Here is a 19887-nt window from a genome sequence, read left to right on the forward strand (position 1 = left end):
CACCCAAACACATTTTAATAATATTGCTGTTATTTTTCACTAAGCATTTCCACACAATTCAAAAGAGTGACCTGACTGGGTCTGCTCACAGGCCACACTCAGGCCTAGCTCAGGCAGACTGCACCCAAAACGTAGTTTTAGCCTTCCCTTTTCTGTTACAAAGCATGCACAGCTTCAATATAAATTACAGAAAAAAACCCTCATTTAATCAGAAGTCTACATTAAAATGTGTGGACCTTTGTCATGAGAAATCTGGCGAAGAATTATCTTCTCTGTCCCCATCCTGTGCTTTTAAGCTAAAATCAATATATTCTCTGTCCATTTCTTTTCCACAAAAACACTTTGCTGTGTTGCCTACTGTGTTTAGTTCTGGGTTACTGTATAGCCAGCAGAAAGTCTACAGCTGATTCTAGCAATAATGCAAGTGGGGATTCTTTTTGTGCCAGAAGGAGGAGAAAATAATAGAAGCATGACTCATCTGATCTTTTCCATTCCCTGCATTTCCTTTTTGAGTAACTCCTCTTTTATTCTTTCCTGATCTTGCTCCCATTAAAAAATCCATAACAGTGCCTGCAAGATTAATCTTATAAATATGGTATTTTCCAGACTACTGTAGTTTGGGTCTGTTTTGAAATAACCTTCACCCACATTTGTGGGCTACACTGTTAAAAGACAGCAGTGGAACAGATTTTTTGAGTTACTACTGGGAGAATGAAAGAAAAAGTTTCCAGCCTGAGCAGCTGCAAAACATGCATTCAGTACAAAAGAAGTTCAAAATTATATTGTATATCATACCTGAAAAGAAACAGCATAATTTTTAGGCATTTTTACAAATTCAAAAAAATAATGTGTCATAGAAATTTCACTGGAAATAATTTGTCAGTATCTTTGGAAGATAAAGCTTAAAAGTCTGCCCTTAAATCACTACAGGAGATAAATTTTTTGGCCCAATGTCAAGTTGTTAACTTGCAACTTTCAGGTTTTTTCATAAATACTTACTGCCAAATACTGGAGTTGACAAATTCTCTGTTCTAGACACTATTGATGGCATTCCAGTCAGGGCACAAATAATGCCATCAAAAAAGCTTGAATGAGGAGCTGCAACAAAGATTGGGGCTTCCAGTAGACTGGCTGCCTTCCCTTTCACTTTAACCTGGAATCCCATCACGAAGAACGCCGCGCGAGCCAGGCTGGGCAGGGTTGTCTGGATCATCCTCCTTGCAAAAAGAAACAAAAATCTTGTCCAGCTTACAGTTTTTATTTTGTACTTGAAAAGAAAAGCCCCTAACAGATTTCCTAGTTCTAACCAGCAATGGGGCCCCACACAGGGTAGCAATGCTACTCACCAGCAGAATGTAGGGCTAAAGGGGAAGTAGGGAAGGGGACATCACCTTCTCCTGAGGGAAGATAAGGCAGTGTACAGCCTCTTCCCAAGCACACTATTTCTCATGGCATATTTCATGGCATTGTACCATAACACTGTTTTGAGTGGGGTAATTAGCAAATTTAGTGTCCTTTACCATAAGAATTTATGTAACTGATACTGTTTTTTTACTGTCATTTTTAAATAAGATTAAATGACAATATTTCCTTAATGGAACATGTTCCCACAGGAGAGGACACATTCCTTTCATCCCTAACCTTCTGGTCTTGCTAGAATTCACCTCCTGTGTCTCCTTCTCCTCCTGCAGCTGCAGTGCACTGTGGCTAGAAGGGAACTGCAGTACTTTGAGGTCAGAAGTGAGCAACTGAAACCCAGAACCCACAGAAGCAGCTGTGAAATACCACTTCAAGGGCAATGCAGCTGAGAGGAGCTGTCAAAGCTAATTTTGTCATAGAATCATAGCACAGCAAAATGACAAAGGCTACACAGGAGCTCAGCCTATGCCACGTTACAAAATACTTGCTTAATGAATTTCTTTTCTCAAATATTCCTGTTAGGATTATTACTGAAGTCCTGGCTTACAGATAGTCTATACATGTTTTTATATAATTTATCTTTTTAGCCTCAAGACAACTGAAAATCTACCTACTTAAAAAGGTCCACTATTTTTGTAAAATATACTTATTAAAAATTTGCTTCATATAAATGGGTAAAAACTGAGGAATCCTCTTCAATCAAAAGGAGGAGTGAAAGGGGAAAAAAAGCTTTAGACCCTGGCTTTGTGTTATTAAGGGAAAAAAAAGTTCAGCTTTCACAAACATTGGTCACTTTTTCACCTTCTCCATCCTTCCAGCGGCAGAAATCCTCCTCCAGGCTGACAGAAAGTTGCAATTGATGCAGACAGCCAAGCTAGCAGTAAAATGAACGTGATGCATATGGCACGGAGGGGAAGCAAAAAAATCCCCTGGAGAGCAGTCTGGAAAAAAAGAGGTGAAAAATCTTAAGAAATGGTATCAACAGAAATGATTCTGCTATCTGTGTAGTTACTTTACAACTATTTTAAAGTACTACCATTATTGCTTTGTGATTTAGTAAGGAAAGCTTTAATGATTCCAGTGCTCTTATGGGAAGTAATTAACGGTATTTCATTTTCACTTCTGAGCTCCCATTTCAGGAAAGGCTGGAGTATCTGAGTATTTACATTTTTGGCTTGGATGTCACTAGACACAGAGGGTAAACTAAGTTTGCTGGCTCCAGTTTATATTTGGCCCTGATCTGCAGCACATAACCAGCCCAGATGAGTCTGCCCAGCTGACACATAACTCCACTCCAGAGCTTTCTATCTCTAGCTGCCTATCTAGAAGTCAAGTCGGATCCTTAAGATGACTAATTGTATTCTTGCCCTTTCAAATGACAAATCTTGTGTTGAGTCACAATACTGCTGCAAGTGGTCCCCACTACTGCTGCAGGGAGCAGTGCACACACAACACAATGTCATTTCCTCCAGCTGGGACTTGAACAAAACCAAGGTTTTACTTGCCCTAATTGCAAATAATCCTCAAACATCATCCCCAGCCCTCCCAAAGGAATCTTTAGCTTGCCTATTTTCATGCATAGCTCCAGGAAACAGGTGTGTTGGCACCACAGGCAGCTCTGGTACAGGGCAGGGCAGGAGGAAATTCTTAATTGTTTTACCCCAGCACATTAGGTTAGAAACTGTATCCTGAAGGTTGGCTTTATGGTGCAACAAGCACCGTGCAGATTGAGCAAGGCTGGGGCTGGGAGGCAGGTGAGCTGTGTGAGCAGGTCAGAGCCCAGAACTCCTGGGAAACCAGTAAAGGATTTAAGTCCCTTTGGCACTAATCCAGCTCTGCTGCCACTCACTGATGAGGACCAGTTTGTGTGAAAAGCTATGCACAAAACAAAACACACTCCAAAAGAACTGTAATAGTGATTTTTTAAAAAATTTATTTGGGCTGTTTCTTCAAGTTCCCCAAAATTTATCTGAGAGTGTGTCACAGACTGACAGCTCCACCACTTCAAGTGTATGGGAGAAGTTACTGAAGGAGAGTTAAGAGAGTTTAACTTATTCTTGTGAGCTTACTGTGTTTTATGCTTTACTGTTTTTTAAGAAAATCTTCAACTGAACAACAGTGTTCTTCTCTCAGAATCAACCTTTCTAGTCAGCTCTTTAACAGTGGCCTCTTACTGTACAGAAAAAGCAAGGCATTTTTAAGTCAGCTTTATAAAATAGTTTGCAATCTCCTAGAGCTGTGATTATTAACATCACAGTGGATTTTAATTCACCTCTTTTCTTTAAAAAGGAACAAGTGTGGTATATTTGAAAATAAGCACCTTAGTGTATACTTTATCCAATTTTTTGATACACTCAGTTGCTTCTAATTTTCCTTCCACCAACACAGTCCTTTCCCTCCCACCAAATCCCTTCCATCTTCATGTAATGTCCTTTTACCCTCCCCTTGTCACTATTCAGGAGAGGCTCTGCCATCTGCCTCTAAACCCTCTGACACTGATGAGGATTAAGATGAATTTGGGGCCTTCAGGACTCGCTTCTGTGTTACCACAGGCACAGTGGCAACAGACCAAACATGACAGTGGATACACAGAGCAAATTCAGATGAGCACGATGAGCAGGTACACTCATTGTTGATGTTTATGTTCTGCAAGCACTGCCATACAGTGTGTTTCCAGGAGAAATCTGTACACAGAGTAAATTCAGATGAGCATGATGAGCAGGTATGCTGTGTTGATGTTTATGTTCTGCAAGCACTGCCATACAGTGTGTTTCCAGGAGAAATCTGAACATTTAGGTCTGACTATTTGTTTCTTTTATTTAACATTTCTGTGTAACTAGCTATGGAATTTTAACCATAACTTTATGGATAACAGGTAAAGGACTGCTCTGGATCACAGAAATGAGCATGACAGGTTTGACCCTACAGATCTATAGCTCCCACTCACTCTGGTGGCAGTTGTGGCAAATCTGAGAAAGTTGGCTAGGAAGATAAACTAACAAAGACTCCTTGCTTGTCTCCCAGAATTAGATTTGGGGTTTTTTTCTCTATATACATCCTTTTTCACTATGATCTATAGTCCAGTTCAACATTTCAGCTGCATTCAGTTATCCAAAATAGGCAGGATAAGCATAAATCAGTGTGGTTTGACTTAAAATAATGTTTTTCTTCATGAAAAAAGAATATATATGTAATGACCTAAAATGAAAGATAAAGGATGCAATAGCAAAAGCAAAACAATTCCTTCTTCAAAACTTTAATAAATTCATTAATCTATTTTAGGCAGATGCACAGGTGGTACTGATTTGCTGATGCAAGCCATTGGCTTTCTAGGTCACTGTGTAATGAGGCAGAGTTGGTTTCTGCTCCATCAGCTGCAGAGTAGGGTAAGAAAAGGACAGAAAAGAGGAAGGTCAAGGTAGACTAGAAAAGGGAAAGCATAGGAGAAAAAAACAAAGTTAACTACACTTAGTTACTACTAAGTAGGATCAGAGCCATTTCAGCTTCTGTGCAGTAATCACCAAGATAGAATTATTCTGAGTCATCCAGAGAACTTTTTCCCACTTACTGAATCACCCATGTACTTTCTGTTTACTGTGTCTGCAGTAACTGCACATCCTGTCACTGCAGCAGTCCTGGCAGTGCAGGTCCCACACCCATAGCTGATTGATCTTTGATCAATACATGGGATTATACTTCCATGGATGGTAGGAACCTTTAAAGTGGAAAAGCAGAAAGCCATAGAATTCCATATAAAATTTTGTTCAACTGTAGCTGCTGTCAAATTATCTCAGAAGCAGCAGCAGAGCAGGCTGGGGACCAGAGTGAAGCCCAGCTCCTACTGAAATACTTGAACTGTGATCAGATGGACTGGCCCCCAGCAGTACACACAGGGCAGGACAGTGTTCCATGAGCATCCAGAGGATGTCACAGCTCTGCCAGGCAGTCCAGCTGCTTGCTTCCAAAAATACTGCTTTTAGCATGCTGACTGTGGTATTACACAGTTCACCACTGCAGAAGTCCACTGAGCATCTCTTCTGAATAAATTGGAATCCAGTAATGACTAGAATTTGTGCTTTACATTTGCAGTTCAGAAGTTATGGCAGCAAGTGAGCAATCAGGACCAAAAGAACTAAAACCCAGGAAAAATCTCAGCAATGAACTGCAGCCAACTTCAGTCAGAGGATGGAAACCAGAAGTATTTGACAACTGTTTTAAAATCATTTGGCACATAAAGATGTTTAGGACAGCCCAACTGATCCTTGCTTTGCACATTCTAAAGAATGACAAAGGGTGGGTTGTAAACTATAAAAAAGACTGGCAAGAAATTGTAAAATTTTCTCACTCACTTTTCAGTCCAGCTGTTTTTATATATGAAGCTGAATGAAATGCAAATGAGACAGCCACCCTACCTCATTTTCAAGCTCCACTCACCAGGTACATAGCAGCCTTTACATGCAAGGTCACCAACATATGGAAATCCTGCCATGGACTCCCAAAGAGGGTTTTGAAATTGTATGTTTGTATTGGTGTATGTTAAATGAGTACAGAATGGGGAGACATGACAACACTATCCTTAACATGCAAGAATGGAGAAACACTACACTTGATGTGAACGGAAAGAGAAGGGAGACTTCCCTTTTCTGGAATTTATAGCAACTCTGTCTGGTAAGGCCTCGATTCCCAGCAGGTCTGGCTGGCAGTGCTGAGCAAGAGAGGAGCAGAGGTTCACAGGACAAAGCAATCAGCAGGAAGTGTCCCAGTCCTTATGACCATAAGGGGAAAAGATCAGAAGGGAGCAAACCACAATACAAAAAAGGTTCTCTCTTGTGTGTTTTTCTGCTTTGCAATTCTGTGACTGTTTAGCTCCTCAGCTCAGAACCACCAGGCCCTAACCCAGATGAGTGCTTTTCCTTCCAGGTGCTTTATGGAGTAACTTAAAAATGCAAGCTTTTGAAAGTAGTCTGTGCACCCTCCAGAAAGGACAGGCGGCACAGAAAGCTGTTCATTTCTGGAATCTGATTAAGAAACTGTTTTCTTCAGGGTTCATGCCTAAAGCTACTGATCCAGATGCACTTGAAATGTGTGCCAGGCTGCTAGTAAAACATACGGGATAAAAGGACTTGAAATTGTTTTCCAGTTTTCTCACATTTCCTCTACCCAGCTATCTTCAGGGCAAACATTGTTTATAACTTGACAAAGATCTATATGAAACATGAAATATTTAGTTATATGTCAGTTTCAGATATTTATAACCATCAGCAGAAAATGCTCTAATTTCACCCACACACTGATGTCCTCATTGTCCTCAATCATATATTCATGTTTGGTTCATCAGCTAATTTTTACAGAATGTTTTAAGAATCAAAGCTTTTTTAGTTGTATGAGTATATTGTAAGTCTAGTGTTTGTTTGTACACAAGTCATACTGGGACAGCACTCAGCTCAGAGGCATGATTCAATTAATCCAGTAACACCAGTCAGTGACCCAGTGGAATATGGGGGACCATCTTTTCTTGTACACCCTACGATATGGAGCCAAGAGATTCACTACCCCCTCCCTATCCCAGGCTTAAAATCAGCCTAAAGCCAGTTAAGCATCTGAAACAGCATGACTGAAAAAGTTATCTTCTGCTTTAGCTTTTCATATAAGAGAGAAGCTGACATCTAAATTCTAAAGCTGGGGCATCTGACATGATGGGTAGTATTTAATTATTGAAACAGGAGCACTGTATTCTCTAGGAATGATGTGTTATCTGCAATGATTGCACAAATATTTCCAAAAGCTTGTTTTGAATCTTGTGTTTAAAATTTTAAGTTTGAAGCCAGTAAGCCCCTGTGTGTATGCATTGAGCAAGCATGCAGCTTGAAGACTCTGAAAGGCTGAAGAACTTAATTTCAAGAAAAGTGACTTTTTTATGGAAATCACCCTTTGCATCTTTGGAAGTTTACATAACTTCCCCGTGTATCTGCTCTCCAGGTTAGATCAGGAAGGAAACTATGCCGTACAGGGAAGGAAATGTTGTCACTAGCAGGCTGTTCTCGGCAGAGCCGGGAGCTGCAGAGGTGAGCCGGAGCCGGGGCTGCTCGGCTGTCCTGCGGGCGCGGTGCCGGGCACGGGCGGCGCTGGGCACGGGCGGTGCTGGGCACGGGCGGCGCTGGGCACGGGCAGCGCTGGGCACGGGCGGTGCTGGGCACGGGCGGTGCTGGGCACGGGCAGTGCTGGGCACGGGCGGCGCTGGGCACGGGCAGTGCTGGGCAGGCCGGGCCCCGCAGCCCCGGCTGCCGGCGGCACTTTCAAACCTCGATCGCTCACACCGCGCTCTGCCCTGGCAAGGGGGCTCGAAAGCGCCCGGTGCCCCCAGCCCTCACCGCTGACAGCCCCGCGGGGGCCCGGAGGCACGGAGCTCTGGTTCAGAGCCGCGCCCGGGCTGAGCCGCGCCCGGGGGTGCCGTGCCCGCCGCGCTCCCGAGCGCATCCCAGCCCGGGGCAGCGCGGCCCGGCCCCGGCGGCCTCTCCCGCCCACCCCCCAGCCTTACCCGCAGCTTGTCGCCGGCGCTGAGGCCGCCCGGATGCACGAAGGGGTTGAGGACGGTGGGCGGGCTGAAGGACTGCTGCCTGGGCAGCGGCAACACCCGCGGCGCCATCGCCACTGCCACCCCCGGCGGCTGCGCATGAGCCGGCGGCGGAGCCCGGGGCCAGCGGCTCCGGCCGGCCCTGCCCACCGCGGGAGCCCCGCCTCCCGCTGGGGTCGGTGTCCCGCAGCACCGGCCGTGCCCTGCCCCGCGCCGGGGTCCGTGTGCCCGCAACGCTGCCGTGCACGGTCCGTGCCCGGTCCGTGACCTGCCGCACCCCGCAGCCCTGCCCGTGCCCTGCCCCGCGCCGGGGTCAGTGTACCCGCAGCCCTGCAGTGCCCTGCCGTGCCTGCCCCGCGCCGTGCGCTGCAGGCTCCGCGGCTGAGCCGCGCTGGCCGTAAGCACTGGGAGCAACGTGAGCTGGGAGAGGAGAGGAGAGGAGAGGGGCCGGCGCTGTCGTGGCCCACGGCAAAGGTCGTTCTAGGGCAGTGGTGCATTTTCACTGCTGCTAAGGCTGGTACAGTGATTCTGGTTCTTGAGCACGTGAGGTCTGCAGATCCGCTGCAGCCTTTCTCGGCGTGCCGGATGCCCGTGGCGTCCCTTCCCGCAGGTGCGCCCTGAGGGATGCGCCGGGAGCGGCTCTGCCGGGCCGGGCGCGCTGCAGCTCCGTCCTCCGGCACCTTCTGCCTGCCCGCCTGGCTGCTGCTGGCTTCACCCCAGAGGAAGTTCCACGCTGACCACATTTAGGAAGCAGGCTTTTGGGTTCTCACAGGAATCTGCTCCAGTGGTGGGGCTGAGCCGCCTGTCTGTCTGTGCAGGGAGCGCTGGGCCCAGGCCGCTGGCCTCTTGCATGACATTGGTTCAAACACTTCGTTTTGCTATGGTGCTTTTTCCAATTTCTCCTTCACATGAAAATGTTGGTACTTCCTGGCATAACAGTTGTCTGTATGTTGCCAGACTGTTCATGTTGCTGTAATGAAACTAATTATAAACATCTCATGGTTCAGTTCCCACTTTGACGTCTCTGCTTCCACAAAGATACCATCAGCATTCACAAAACTTTATTATTATAAAATAATTATTTGTGTTTTGCAACTGCAGGTGCTTAAGGAGTAGTCATAATGATATATTTGGGCTAACTGAAGCCTGCCTATAATGGAAGCTTGATGAGTGTAGGATTTCCCTTGGCTGGTTTCCAGGATTTCCCTGCGGTTGTCAGTCCTTGAAACCAACATTGTCTTCTGAAAAAGCTGAGAGCTGTGAAGGAACTGGATCAGCACAATTGTCACAGAAAGTAAGGCTGGGGGGAACTCCAGAGGAGAAAGATCAATTCTACCTCCATCACTCTTGGCAGATGATTTTACAAGCTTTTTTAAAAAGCCCATGACTTCTCTAGCTGATCTGTTCCAGCACTTCTCTGGTAATGTCTTGAGATTATTTTTTCTGTATCTGATTGTAGATGATACCCACCCTCAGATGGATGCAAGAACTGGTCCCTTTCCTCTCTGCAGCTAGTTTTTGTACACTTGTGTACTGTTGTGATTCTCTAATGCTTTCACCAGACTAATGTTTTCAGATTTTCCTTCCCAGGTGATAGTTTCTACATATCTGAGCATTCTTAAAGCTTTCCTGTGGCATTTCTCCACATCTTTCTTGAGGTATCCAAACAGAAAATACTACTGCTAGGAGGCCTGACCAGTGCAACTGGGTGGGCAGGATTAATTTATGTCTGACAAATTATATTATTATATCACTATATAATAGTGTCTGCTTTTTTTTTTTTTTTTTTTTTTTTTTTTTGCCACTGGCCTGATCCTCTGACTCACACTGTGGCCTTGCAGACATGATGCTTTTCATATCTACATTAGTGCTTCTGGTGACTTGTACATTTAAGAAAAACAATAATATTGATTATGTAAATTCTGCTTTTCTAAGGCTGATTAGCTATAGCATAATATGAAATGCTTAACATCACAAGTACCAAAAGACAAGCACAGTGCAAAAAAACCTTTATTGTTCAGAACACGTGAGAAAGTGCGATCATATTTAATTCTTTGGCTAAATTAGGGTCAGCATCTCTTTTGAATAATTCCTTTTTTTTGTCTCTGAATCTATGGTAAATTGAATCTTGATCAATTGGACTGCTAACATAACACCAAGCTTGTGCAAAGCTGGTATCTGGAATATTTCACCAAAAGCTTTATATGGTGCTAAAGATGGACTTCAACGGAATAAGTAGCATTGACTTGCTGCTCATTATTTTTCTTGGTTGAAACTACAGCTTTAGTTCTGCAGGTCACTAGGACAGCAGAGGTTTTTCCTGAGAAGTTTACCCTGTTCCTTGATTCTGCCTAGAAACAGTAGAAAAGTGCTTTGGAGCAGGTGTAGCTTCATGAAAATGAATCATATTAGTGATACATGAAAACCCAGTACACATTTCCCTAGTGTTAAGACAGGAGTTTTTCTCTCTCATAAACAGACACAGCTCTTCTCTTTAAGTGTTTGCAGCTTTATAGTGTTTAATATAAATTGTATATATACAGTCTAAAATTGACTAAGATATCTGCCTTATTGCAGCTGCCTTTGGGACAGTTTGCTCTCTTCCTCATTTTTGTGAAAATACACTCTAACTTTTCTTCTTATCATAAAATTTGTGCTAAGCAAAAGCATATACTACAGAATATGAAATATTTGCACTTTTTTTTTTACTCTTCTGTCAGTAATTCCTAGTCTGAACCAGAGGCTAAAAGAAGGTTATCTTTTTCACATTTGTCTGTTTAATTCTTTTGATCAGGGCTGTTGTTTTACCTTTATAAAAACACATGTACAAAGACATTTTTGATACAGAAATTGAAAATCTGCTTTTGACCTTCTCCCTGCTGTTGTCTGACAAAAATCTGCCATCTCCTGGCCTGGCTGTGTAACACTGCTGCACAGAGCAGTTGGGGAGCATCTGTTCAGTGCTTGTAAGAAAAACAACTCCTCTGGAGGACTAGCTAAAAAACTTATTCATGCAAAGTGTCATTCTGATTTTCTGTTTTCTTTCTAAAAGAACTAAATGGTACTAAATGTGAACTACTTGTGAGAAATGTGTATGAGGACAGCAGTAGACTGCTGCGTGTTTCTGTTTTCAATTCAGCAACTTATTGCTTACTTTCTTTCTTGCTTTCTTTCTTGTTTTCTGGCTTACTTTCTGACTTTCTTTCTCTCTTGCTTGCTTTCTAGCTTGCTTGCTGTCTAGGCCATGGTGCCCTAATGCTGGTTGTGTTTGTGCCCCCATCCTGGAAGAATGCCTGCTAATGCCTTCTTCGTGCCCATCTGTGCCCAGCTGGCAGCATATTCTCTGCAGCGATCAGGGCAGCCAAAAACTGTGACACAAGTCACATGGAGTTTGTCTTTCTCCACCTGAGACAGTCTTCCAGTGTTATCCTGGTCAGCTGTGTGTACTCAAAGGTTTTTGTGCACCATACAACCTCAGTGTCATGCCGTGTAAATGGCGCTGTGGCAGGCTGGATAACACAGGGTGTGAAACTCCTTAGGGTTCTGTCAATCGACTTCAGTCTCCTGGGAATCCAGCTCTGCATGTCTCTCATAGAATTCACTGGTTTAGTGAGACTTCAAGCAAGGAAAGCAGTTCTGGACTGCTCATTTCACCGTGCTCAGGTACTTGGGGAGTGGATAAGGGCTGACTTGCATGCATGCACCCATCCAGGCAGGCACACATGGGGGCATGCATGTATACACAAACCCAGGCAAACCTTTTCTTCTAAGGCAGGTGCTGAGATAGATATATCTTGGAGTTTTCATTTAATATTAAATAGAATTGAGACACCACTAAAGCTAATCTTTCTCTTGGGTATTCCTAGATGTTTTCTCTTACAGACATTTGTTTCTCTGCCTCTGTCCCTTCTTCCCTAAATGTTAGACTTTCTGTGTTTTTTGTTATATTCCTTATATTGATACACAGAAGGTTCACAGTGTTTGCTTGGTAAGTTTTCAAATGCTTTGTTCAATTGGAGAGTTTTTTCTAGCTGTTTTTGTCACAGGGAGGTTGCTGTCCCCAGTGTGTTATCCACGCCATCCCATAAGTGCATAAGGTAAAAGAATCCTGGCGTGCTACACCAAAGAGAAAAATTTCTTGCTGAAAGTTCCCTAAAGCTTCTTCTGCTGAATTTCCTTCTTTTTACAGTGCTTAATGGACATAAGGCAAATAAATCAGAGGCAAGAACCTAATCACTTCCTTTAGCAAGTCATATCTACTAATGACCTCTGCAAAGGGAGACACTTCAGTAGATGCTCAGCTTGTGTGGTGTTAGTCTCAGTGGAGTAGGTTGGAATTTTGGTCCTAGACAGGCAGATAGATTGCTGAACCAGCTCTGATAACAATTTAGGGAAAAATATCATTGACTCTTGCTGATGCTGAATGAAAATGGAGGTGGTATTATCTCAGGGAGTCCACTGGGTACGTACCCTTGGAGATTCCTCCTTCCTCACCTGAGCTGGCTGCAGAACTAGACAACTTGACAAGAATTTCTCTTCTGTTCCTCTGGGTAAGGAAAGCTCTCAGTTGATGATAGGGCATCTCCAGCTCCCAGTGCTCTCAAACTGGCACCTTCACTGATTATTCAATTCACCTGAAAACAAAAGGAAAAAAGTAGATTTACAAGAAAACGAGAGACTCCAGTGATTTGTGTGAGAATGAGATATAAAATTACCAGTTGGTTTTTTTTTTTCCTTTGAACTGAACCCAGGAGCCTCAGTAGAGTTTACCCTATTTAAAGCATTAATTAGGGAGCTGACTGTACATAAAGATAAAACAGAACTCCTAAAAAAGTCTCCAGGGACTCCAAAAAACCCAGGTTTGTCTACATGAAGCAAAAGAATTTTAATTAGCTGCAACTGAATTGAAGTGAACTGATATGAGCAACAAAAAGAGAATTTATCCCACAATGTATTCAGAGAACATAATTGAATGTTCATTAGCTAAGAGTTATATACTGACTGTTAATGAGCAGAAATGAATATGTATTATTTCTTATTAAGCTGGAAATGTATGGAACTAATTGCATTTAAATATAGTATATATAAATATAGCTATAAAGCTGTTTATTAACAGTCACTACTAAGAAGAGGAAAGGCATAGGTGAATTTATATTCTTTACTGCAGTATCATTTTAAATATTCATTATGCTAAGTGGTATTAATACATAGTTTTTCAGGGAAATGGTTATTATGTAGTGCTAGTAGGGCTCGGTGATGCCTTCATTTGGATAGGATTTATGCTTTATTTACTTTAAATTAGGGAAGGCAGCACAAACAAACAGAAGCTCTCAGATTCCTCCAAGGCAGTGTTATTATTGCTTCTCAGGATGAGGGTCCTCTGTTACTCATGATCAAATGACACTTGGCTTCTTGATATCTTATCTGCTAATAATCTCAGGAGAGAGTTTGGTAATGTTTCTTTGTTGAAGATGTACAGGAGAGAGCCATCTTGTGAGTAGGTGTGGTGACAGAAGACCAGAAGTGATTTGTATTAACACACAGGGTGTGCTGTGCACGCACCCAGCAAGGGCCCATGGCTGCCCAGGAAAGCCTGTGCTTATGTGGTGACATCCTGATCTGAGCCTCAGAGGGAACTGGAAGGGCATGGTGGGCACTCTGTCTGGTGAGGGACACAGGGAAGTGTGTGGGGGTGAGCAGTTGCAGGGTTGTTTAGGTTGGAAGGGTTCCCTTTGGAGCATTTAGTTAGTGAGGGGTGCATGAAGAAGGGAAGGGTAGAAGGAAGGAATGATGTAGCTGCCCATCCTTAGGGCAAGGTGTGCAATGGAAACCCTGGTGTCCAACAGCTCCTTGGCCTTGGAGCTTTGTCTGATGAGGGGTGGTGACTTTGCCTGAACATTTTATGGCTTTTGCCCTGATTTCAGTGGTGTTTTGGTAAAGGAGGGGGATAGCAGACAGATGGAGAAGGAAAGGAGCACTCACCGTGACGCCCTGAGTGGATGCAGAGCAGCAGGGAAGAAAGGAGTACCACAAAGAGGAAGCTCTGTAAAAATAACTCAGTAGAAGTGTGATGCCTTCCCAGTGCTGAGCTAGCCTGTTTCCTCTGGAGCTGCTGTGGAGTGCTGGACCAAGACACCCCTGCTCCTGTCTGCAAACTTCACTGGCATCTGCAAACAAATTTGGATTTACACCCACGATTATTCTTTGCAGTTAAAAGGCTGTATTTTCTGTATGGCAAAAATAGGTGTTTTCATCCTTCTGCTCTGTTTGAAATGGAAGGATGTTTTGGGCCTGCAATCAGGGATTAACACACCTTTGAGCTAGTCTGTACATTTGACATCAGTGCTTTAGGCAGTGAGTTTGTGAAATTTAGATTACTGTTTTCCTGCTTACATAGAAAAATATCTTGCTTGTTCTGATTTGAATTAGAATTATTTTTAATTTTGAAATTTATCCTTTTCTGACAAAATTATTATAGGTTATTAAAGTAACCAGCAGACCTACCTTTTTATTAACCTGAATTTCTGTTTATTAATTGTACAGATGTGTTTTTACTACAGGATTCTTTAGCAGCAGCAACAACTGCACGTTCACTTTCAGGAAGATTGTAACTTTCCCCCTGTTCACAAGAGGGCGATAAATCCCCAATGATCTTTATGCAGCCTCTAGTATGTGTTCAGTACCTCACTGCAGAACGTCATAAAGACCAACTTGCTGTCAGAAAACTGATATATATGTATATGATCTGTATGAAATATTGTGATGCCTTTTATTTTGGTTTATGTGGAGTTTAAGCTATGCTCTGTTTATTTCTTTCCACTGCAGATCCTACTGTGAGTAGAAACTAGATGTGGAAAAGTTATTTATAATATCCACACACTACAAATGTTTTCTTTGTGGTACACATACAGGTATTAAATTCAGACAAATGTCAAGCACATAATAAAAAAGTGATTTTGAGCACAGCATTCAGGACAATTTCCCATAACCGAAATGTTTCTGTGTATGTTTATTTCTTCCTCATATTGAAACTTTTTTTGGTAATCAGAACCTTCTGTTTCTTAATGTTAATATTTTTCTTTAATTAAAGTATATTTTGTTTTGAACCTTCCCTTTGAATATAATGTTATTTCATCTAAAATCAAGCCTCTTGTGGTGATAGTATCAGTATGGACAGCTGTCATAAGAACTGCAATTTCTCTTTTTTTGTTGACAGTTTTAACATTTATTAACATGCCATTATATTTCCAACATTTATATTTATTCACATTCACTATATCTTTTTAATAGTTTCTATTTCACATTATCATAATAAGAATGATTTCAGGAGTCTTACATGGAATAAAGAAAAGAAAAAAGAACAACTCATTCAGTGTGCTAAATTTTATGTCTCTGTTGATGTTATCTGAGTTCATTCCAGCTCCTGTGTTTGAAGGAGCTTGTTTTCTTCCAGCTGTAAAGCTTCATGACCCAGCCCATGCAGTTTTTAAGCTGTCAGTATTAGAATAAATTCTTAATATTTTACGGTTAGTATGGCCTCTGAAGAATGTTTTCACTTTGTATCTTAATATGAAAAATAAATAAATGCTGAAAGTCTCTAGCAATGCACTGAGGTATTTGCTCAGTGTGTTAGTGCAGTGTCCAAACGAGTTTAAGGGCCTCAGCTGATGTGACTTCCTTAAATAATAAGACAAGTCCATGACTCTTGAGGTCCCTTCTGCAGGCTCAGTGGAGTTCTGGGGCTGTCTCAGATAGCTGAGACAAAACCACCTTTTATTGTCTTTCGACAGCTTCAGCTGTGTTTGGTTGCAGAGACTCAGTCTTGCCTGGCCCCTTGCCCAGCTGCTGATTACCTCAGGCCTGCAGTACGAGGGAGCTGTTAGAAATCAGGGCTACCAATAGCTTATTTATTTTGATATTATCTCGCTTCTAACCTTCACAGTTCACCTCCAGCCCTCCTGCAGTGGTGGCTGCAGGGGCTGCACCGGTGCAAGGGCAGAGCTGTCCTCGAGCACAGCGCTGGGTGTGTGCTCTGGCAGCTGGGGTGCCCAACAGGCACAGCTGGGGAGAGGTGCAGATTGCAGCTCTGGGGAGAAAAATGTACCCTGTTTAAGGGAAATTAGAGTCTGTCCCGTGCCTTTCCTAATCACCAGATGAGGTCTGTGGCCTCTTCACTGTTTTTTGTCAACTCTAAAACTGGAGTGCTTTAATGGGTGTCTTACAGTCAGTAGTTCCAGGCTGGGAGTGCCACTGTAAACACAAACTCCTTCATAGAGATTCTCTCAGTACAGCCAGGCATTTTGGCTATTTTAGTAAAGACCAAAATTATATAACAAACCCATGTGACTGTGTCTGTTGGTTTACTATCAGCTTTCCTCTGGACAGCAGCAGAGTTCTGTGTGCTTCATTAATGTCTCCTGACTGCCTTGGCAGATGCAGCCCCGGCTCTGCTGTGTGTCTGGGGCTATGAAAACCTTAATAGGCACATTCAATTGTAAATATGATCTGCCTCACTGTAATGTATAACTCATGTGTTTCCAGCCAAGGAAAACAAACTTTTCTTACCACAAAAATGCACTCTCCAGAACTCCGTTGGTATGTCAGAAGGATACTTAAGTAATTTTTGTCATATTATTTGGAGTTTTAAGTACACCACAATAGTAGGAGAGTAAGTATGCAGATGGGCCAATTCTTTTTATACCATTTCAAGAAATAAAAAGGAGTTGAGAGTGAACAAGCAAGAGTAAATGAGGCATTTCCAACCAACCCACTAAGTGTGACTCAGCTGAGGATGATAGTAGATAATGAGAGCAAGAACTTGGTAACTAGAATTAAAGGAGTGGAAGGCACGCAATAATTATTTTTTATTTAGCAACTGGATGAAGATTTCTCCTACCTGTTCCTTCCGTAGTGTTAACAGGTATCTGCTTTGCTCAAACCAGTTTCTGCTTTTTTAAGTGCTATCACTGAAGCCATTCTAATGCTATTAATATGACAGGTGAGGCTGCAAGATTGTAAGGACAATAGCAAAATGCAGGTGTGTGAGCTCAGTTAATGCTAATATAATCTTCCCTGAGCCACACTGCATTTTCAAATACTGAAGGTGTGGATATTGGGTAATTTAAAGCAAGACCAAGTATTCCTGCTGTTTAGCAGCTGGGACCCTTGAAGACCACAGCAGTGTCTCTTCTACACAGGTACTCATAGGTCAGGTTGATCTGACGTAGGGACCAGCCTAGACACTTGCTGTGAAGCCCAAATCAGTGGTCTATTATAAGCTTTGGAATACAGGTTTAGGAAAAAATATTTTTTTCTAGAGGAAAAGGGCAGGAAGAGTGGAAACAATGAGTCTTGCAAAAAGGGGAGTGAATGCTAGGAAATAGGGTTGCTATAACTTGGCAGTTTTCAGAGATGTGCTGTTAGTTGTGCCTGAAGAATAAACATTCTGCTTTTCTGCTGACTGTAGCCAAAGTTTTTGGCCTGCAAAAAGGCAGGGGAAGCTCTGAGGAAGTGTGTGTGTCTAACAGGACATTTCAGATGCTGATTACAGGTGCTTTGCCCAAACTTTTCATTCTTTATTTCAAAGAAGGTTTGAGTCTGGAAATGTGCTGTGGAATTAGAAACACTGCCTAAGCTCTACCCAGCTGGCTTGGAGAAGCTTTTTGGACACTGATATATACGGCAGGTTCAAAAAACTGAGATTGGGCCTTGAACAGTAAAATAACCTATTTTTCTTCTGTGGAATCAGATCACAGATGTGGATGTTAACAAAGGATTATGAAGCTGTAGCTCAGTTCTCATAAAGAGAAATGGTGATTAGTTACAGAGGCTTGTGAGCTTCCTTCCCAGCAGCAGAGGGGCATGGACCCAAAGGGGCTGGGTGTTGGAATTTCACCCATGCTTCGCTGGGCAAATGACAGTAACTCTGTGCTGGTTTTCCAGTCTGTAGTATGAAGTGGTTATCTTACTGGAGGGATTGAAAGGCATAATCAGTTGTAAAATGTATTGAAACAGAAAGTGCTGTCTCAGTGCAAAGTGGTTTTATCTACTGCTGCACACCCATAGGATTTACTTTTGAGGTGGAGACACATTTCTTAATGCCTGTGATGTGTACCGAGACAATTGGAAATAATAAAGCCTTGGGGTAGTGGTGTTGGAGCCTTGTTCTTATTGAGGTCACTGGCAATTCCATCACTGATTTCAGCAGGAAGAAGATCAGGCTGCTTTATCAAGAGGCCTTAGGTAAACACAAGACTTTCCAAGACTAAGGATCTGGGGTTTTTGGAAGGCTAAATTGTGCACTGCCAGTCCTTGCCTTGGTAGTCCAATGGTATAGTGTAAACACTTAATGTCAATTAATTAACTTGAAATGTTAAGAAAACTGCTAGCTTCATTGCTGCCTGCAAACAAAACATGCGGAGTGGAGAAGATTCACACACCCTAGGCATTTTGGCAGAAGGTGAACATAAAATGTGTTAATTGTACAGAGGACAGTAATTCAAAAGGATGTGTGCCATTAAAATGGATCATATGATCCATGAAACAACTTAGAAATAAACACAGTGTTTCCACCACTGTTGTGGAAACCGAAAAGTGACAGTAGATGGGGAGACAACAACAGAAAAAGAGACAGGAAAATCTCCACAAATGCAAAATAAAAAAGGCCTTGTGGAAATTTACCCCAATGTAAATCAATTTGAAAATGTATTGATATTTGGGAGATGCCTCTGACAGTTATGAACTTAAACAAGAAGGATGGATATTTCTCTGAAGAATTTCAGAGTGTATAGATCTGCAAACAATTTATATATCAAAGCAGTCACCAAATGGGCTGGAGAGGCAGTGCAACAAATCATTTCCAGAAACTGCCATTATCAGAATTTATAAGTAGTAGTAATCTCAGTGTTGTTACAGAAGTGAATATTAATGTCTGTATTTTAAATAAAATCTGATTTTGATTTTGTTATGGGGCCTTAGAACTCCTTGGAAATGGTCTTGGAAAATTGTTCTATAGCCATGTCAGCTGGAGTCTTTTGACATATAAATGACAGAAATCTGGAAAGTATTCTAAACTACCTGTACTGTCTTGTTAAATCGCAGTGCAGTGTTTCATCTGACCATTGAAGACATGTATAGTAAGCAGAGTTAACAGACAGATGCACAGGTGAATTTCTTATTAAAAAAAAATAGATTATTCCTTATTTATTTCTAATGTTTTTCTAAAGAATTTGTGCTCCCAGATGATTTTATGCTGTTGCATTCATTTCTTGTTTTGGGAAGGACGATCTTTTAATAATCGGTTTAGCATCAACCTCTCCCACCTGTGCAATTTGCTGCTCTAGTAAAAGTGCTGTTCCCCTGCAAAAGCTTATAACGTGCTATATGAAATGTCAGAAATGATAAAGCAAACCCAGGAACCTCTGAAAGAAAATGTACTGCCATGAATATCTGAAATTTACTGAACCACTGCTTTTATTATACTTAAATTTTAATAAACACTTTTCTTAAGAGCTTGTGCTTCAGTAGGCATAGAGATGTTTTCTATGTAAATAGCAGTGTTTGACTTTTTTAAAAAAACTGTATTCTACTGCAGTAATAAATCCTACAAGCAAGCTAAGACACAGTTTAGGCCATGAGATATGGAATAAAATCTCTGAAACCTTTCTCTATGCTTGTTGGGTTGCCAGTTGTGGCCGTAGGGCAAGAATGCCTTAGAGAATGGATTTTCTCAATGTTTTCATGTATGTTCAAGTTTTGAAAATAAGAGGGAAGGGAGGAAGCCAAAACCCATGAAAGGGTGCTAATAAGCTCATTTTGCCTCTGTTGTTTTATGCCTTGCCCCAGATTCTATAGCCTCACTCTCAAACGAGATGGTATGGCACAGGATTTATTTC

The 19887-nt window shown here is 42.2% G+C and overlaps 1 protein-coding gene across 2 annotated transcripts in view; it reads right to left on the reverse strand.

Moving 5' to 3' along the window:
• The window catches only part of LPCAT2 (lysophosphatidylcholine acyltransferase 2), a 30893-nt gene extending 22758 nt beyond the window's left edge, over window positions 1-8135 (reverse strand). Inside the window, exons 1-3 of one of the 2 annotated variants that reach the window (XM_039721410.1) lie at window positions 7958-8132; window positions 2221-2360; window positions 1000-1217 (exon numbers count right to left, since the gene is read on the reverse strand). In XM_039721410.1, the coding sequence (XP_039577344.1) occupies window positions 1000-1217; window positions 2221-2360; window positions 7958-8065 (466 nt within the window). In that variant the 5' untranslated portion in view covers window positions 8066-8132. Of the gene's footprint in view, window positions 1-999; window positions 1218-2220; window positions 2361-7957 lie in introns of both variants that reach the window. The other variant, XM_039721411.1, reaches the window with a different exon arrangement.
• Between the last annotated feature and the right edge of the window lie 11752 nt (window positions 8136-19887).

The sequence above is a fragment of the Passer montanus genome, unplaced genomic scaffold, assembly GCF_014805655.1.
Source record: "Passer montanus isolate IOZ18808 unplaced genomic scaffold, ASM1480565v1 scaffold45, whole genome shotgun sequence".
NCBI classification, from domain to species: Eukaryota; Metazoa; Chordata; class Aves; order Passeriformes; family Passeridae; genus Passer; species Passer montanus.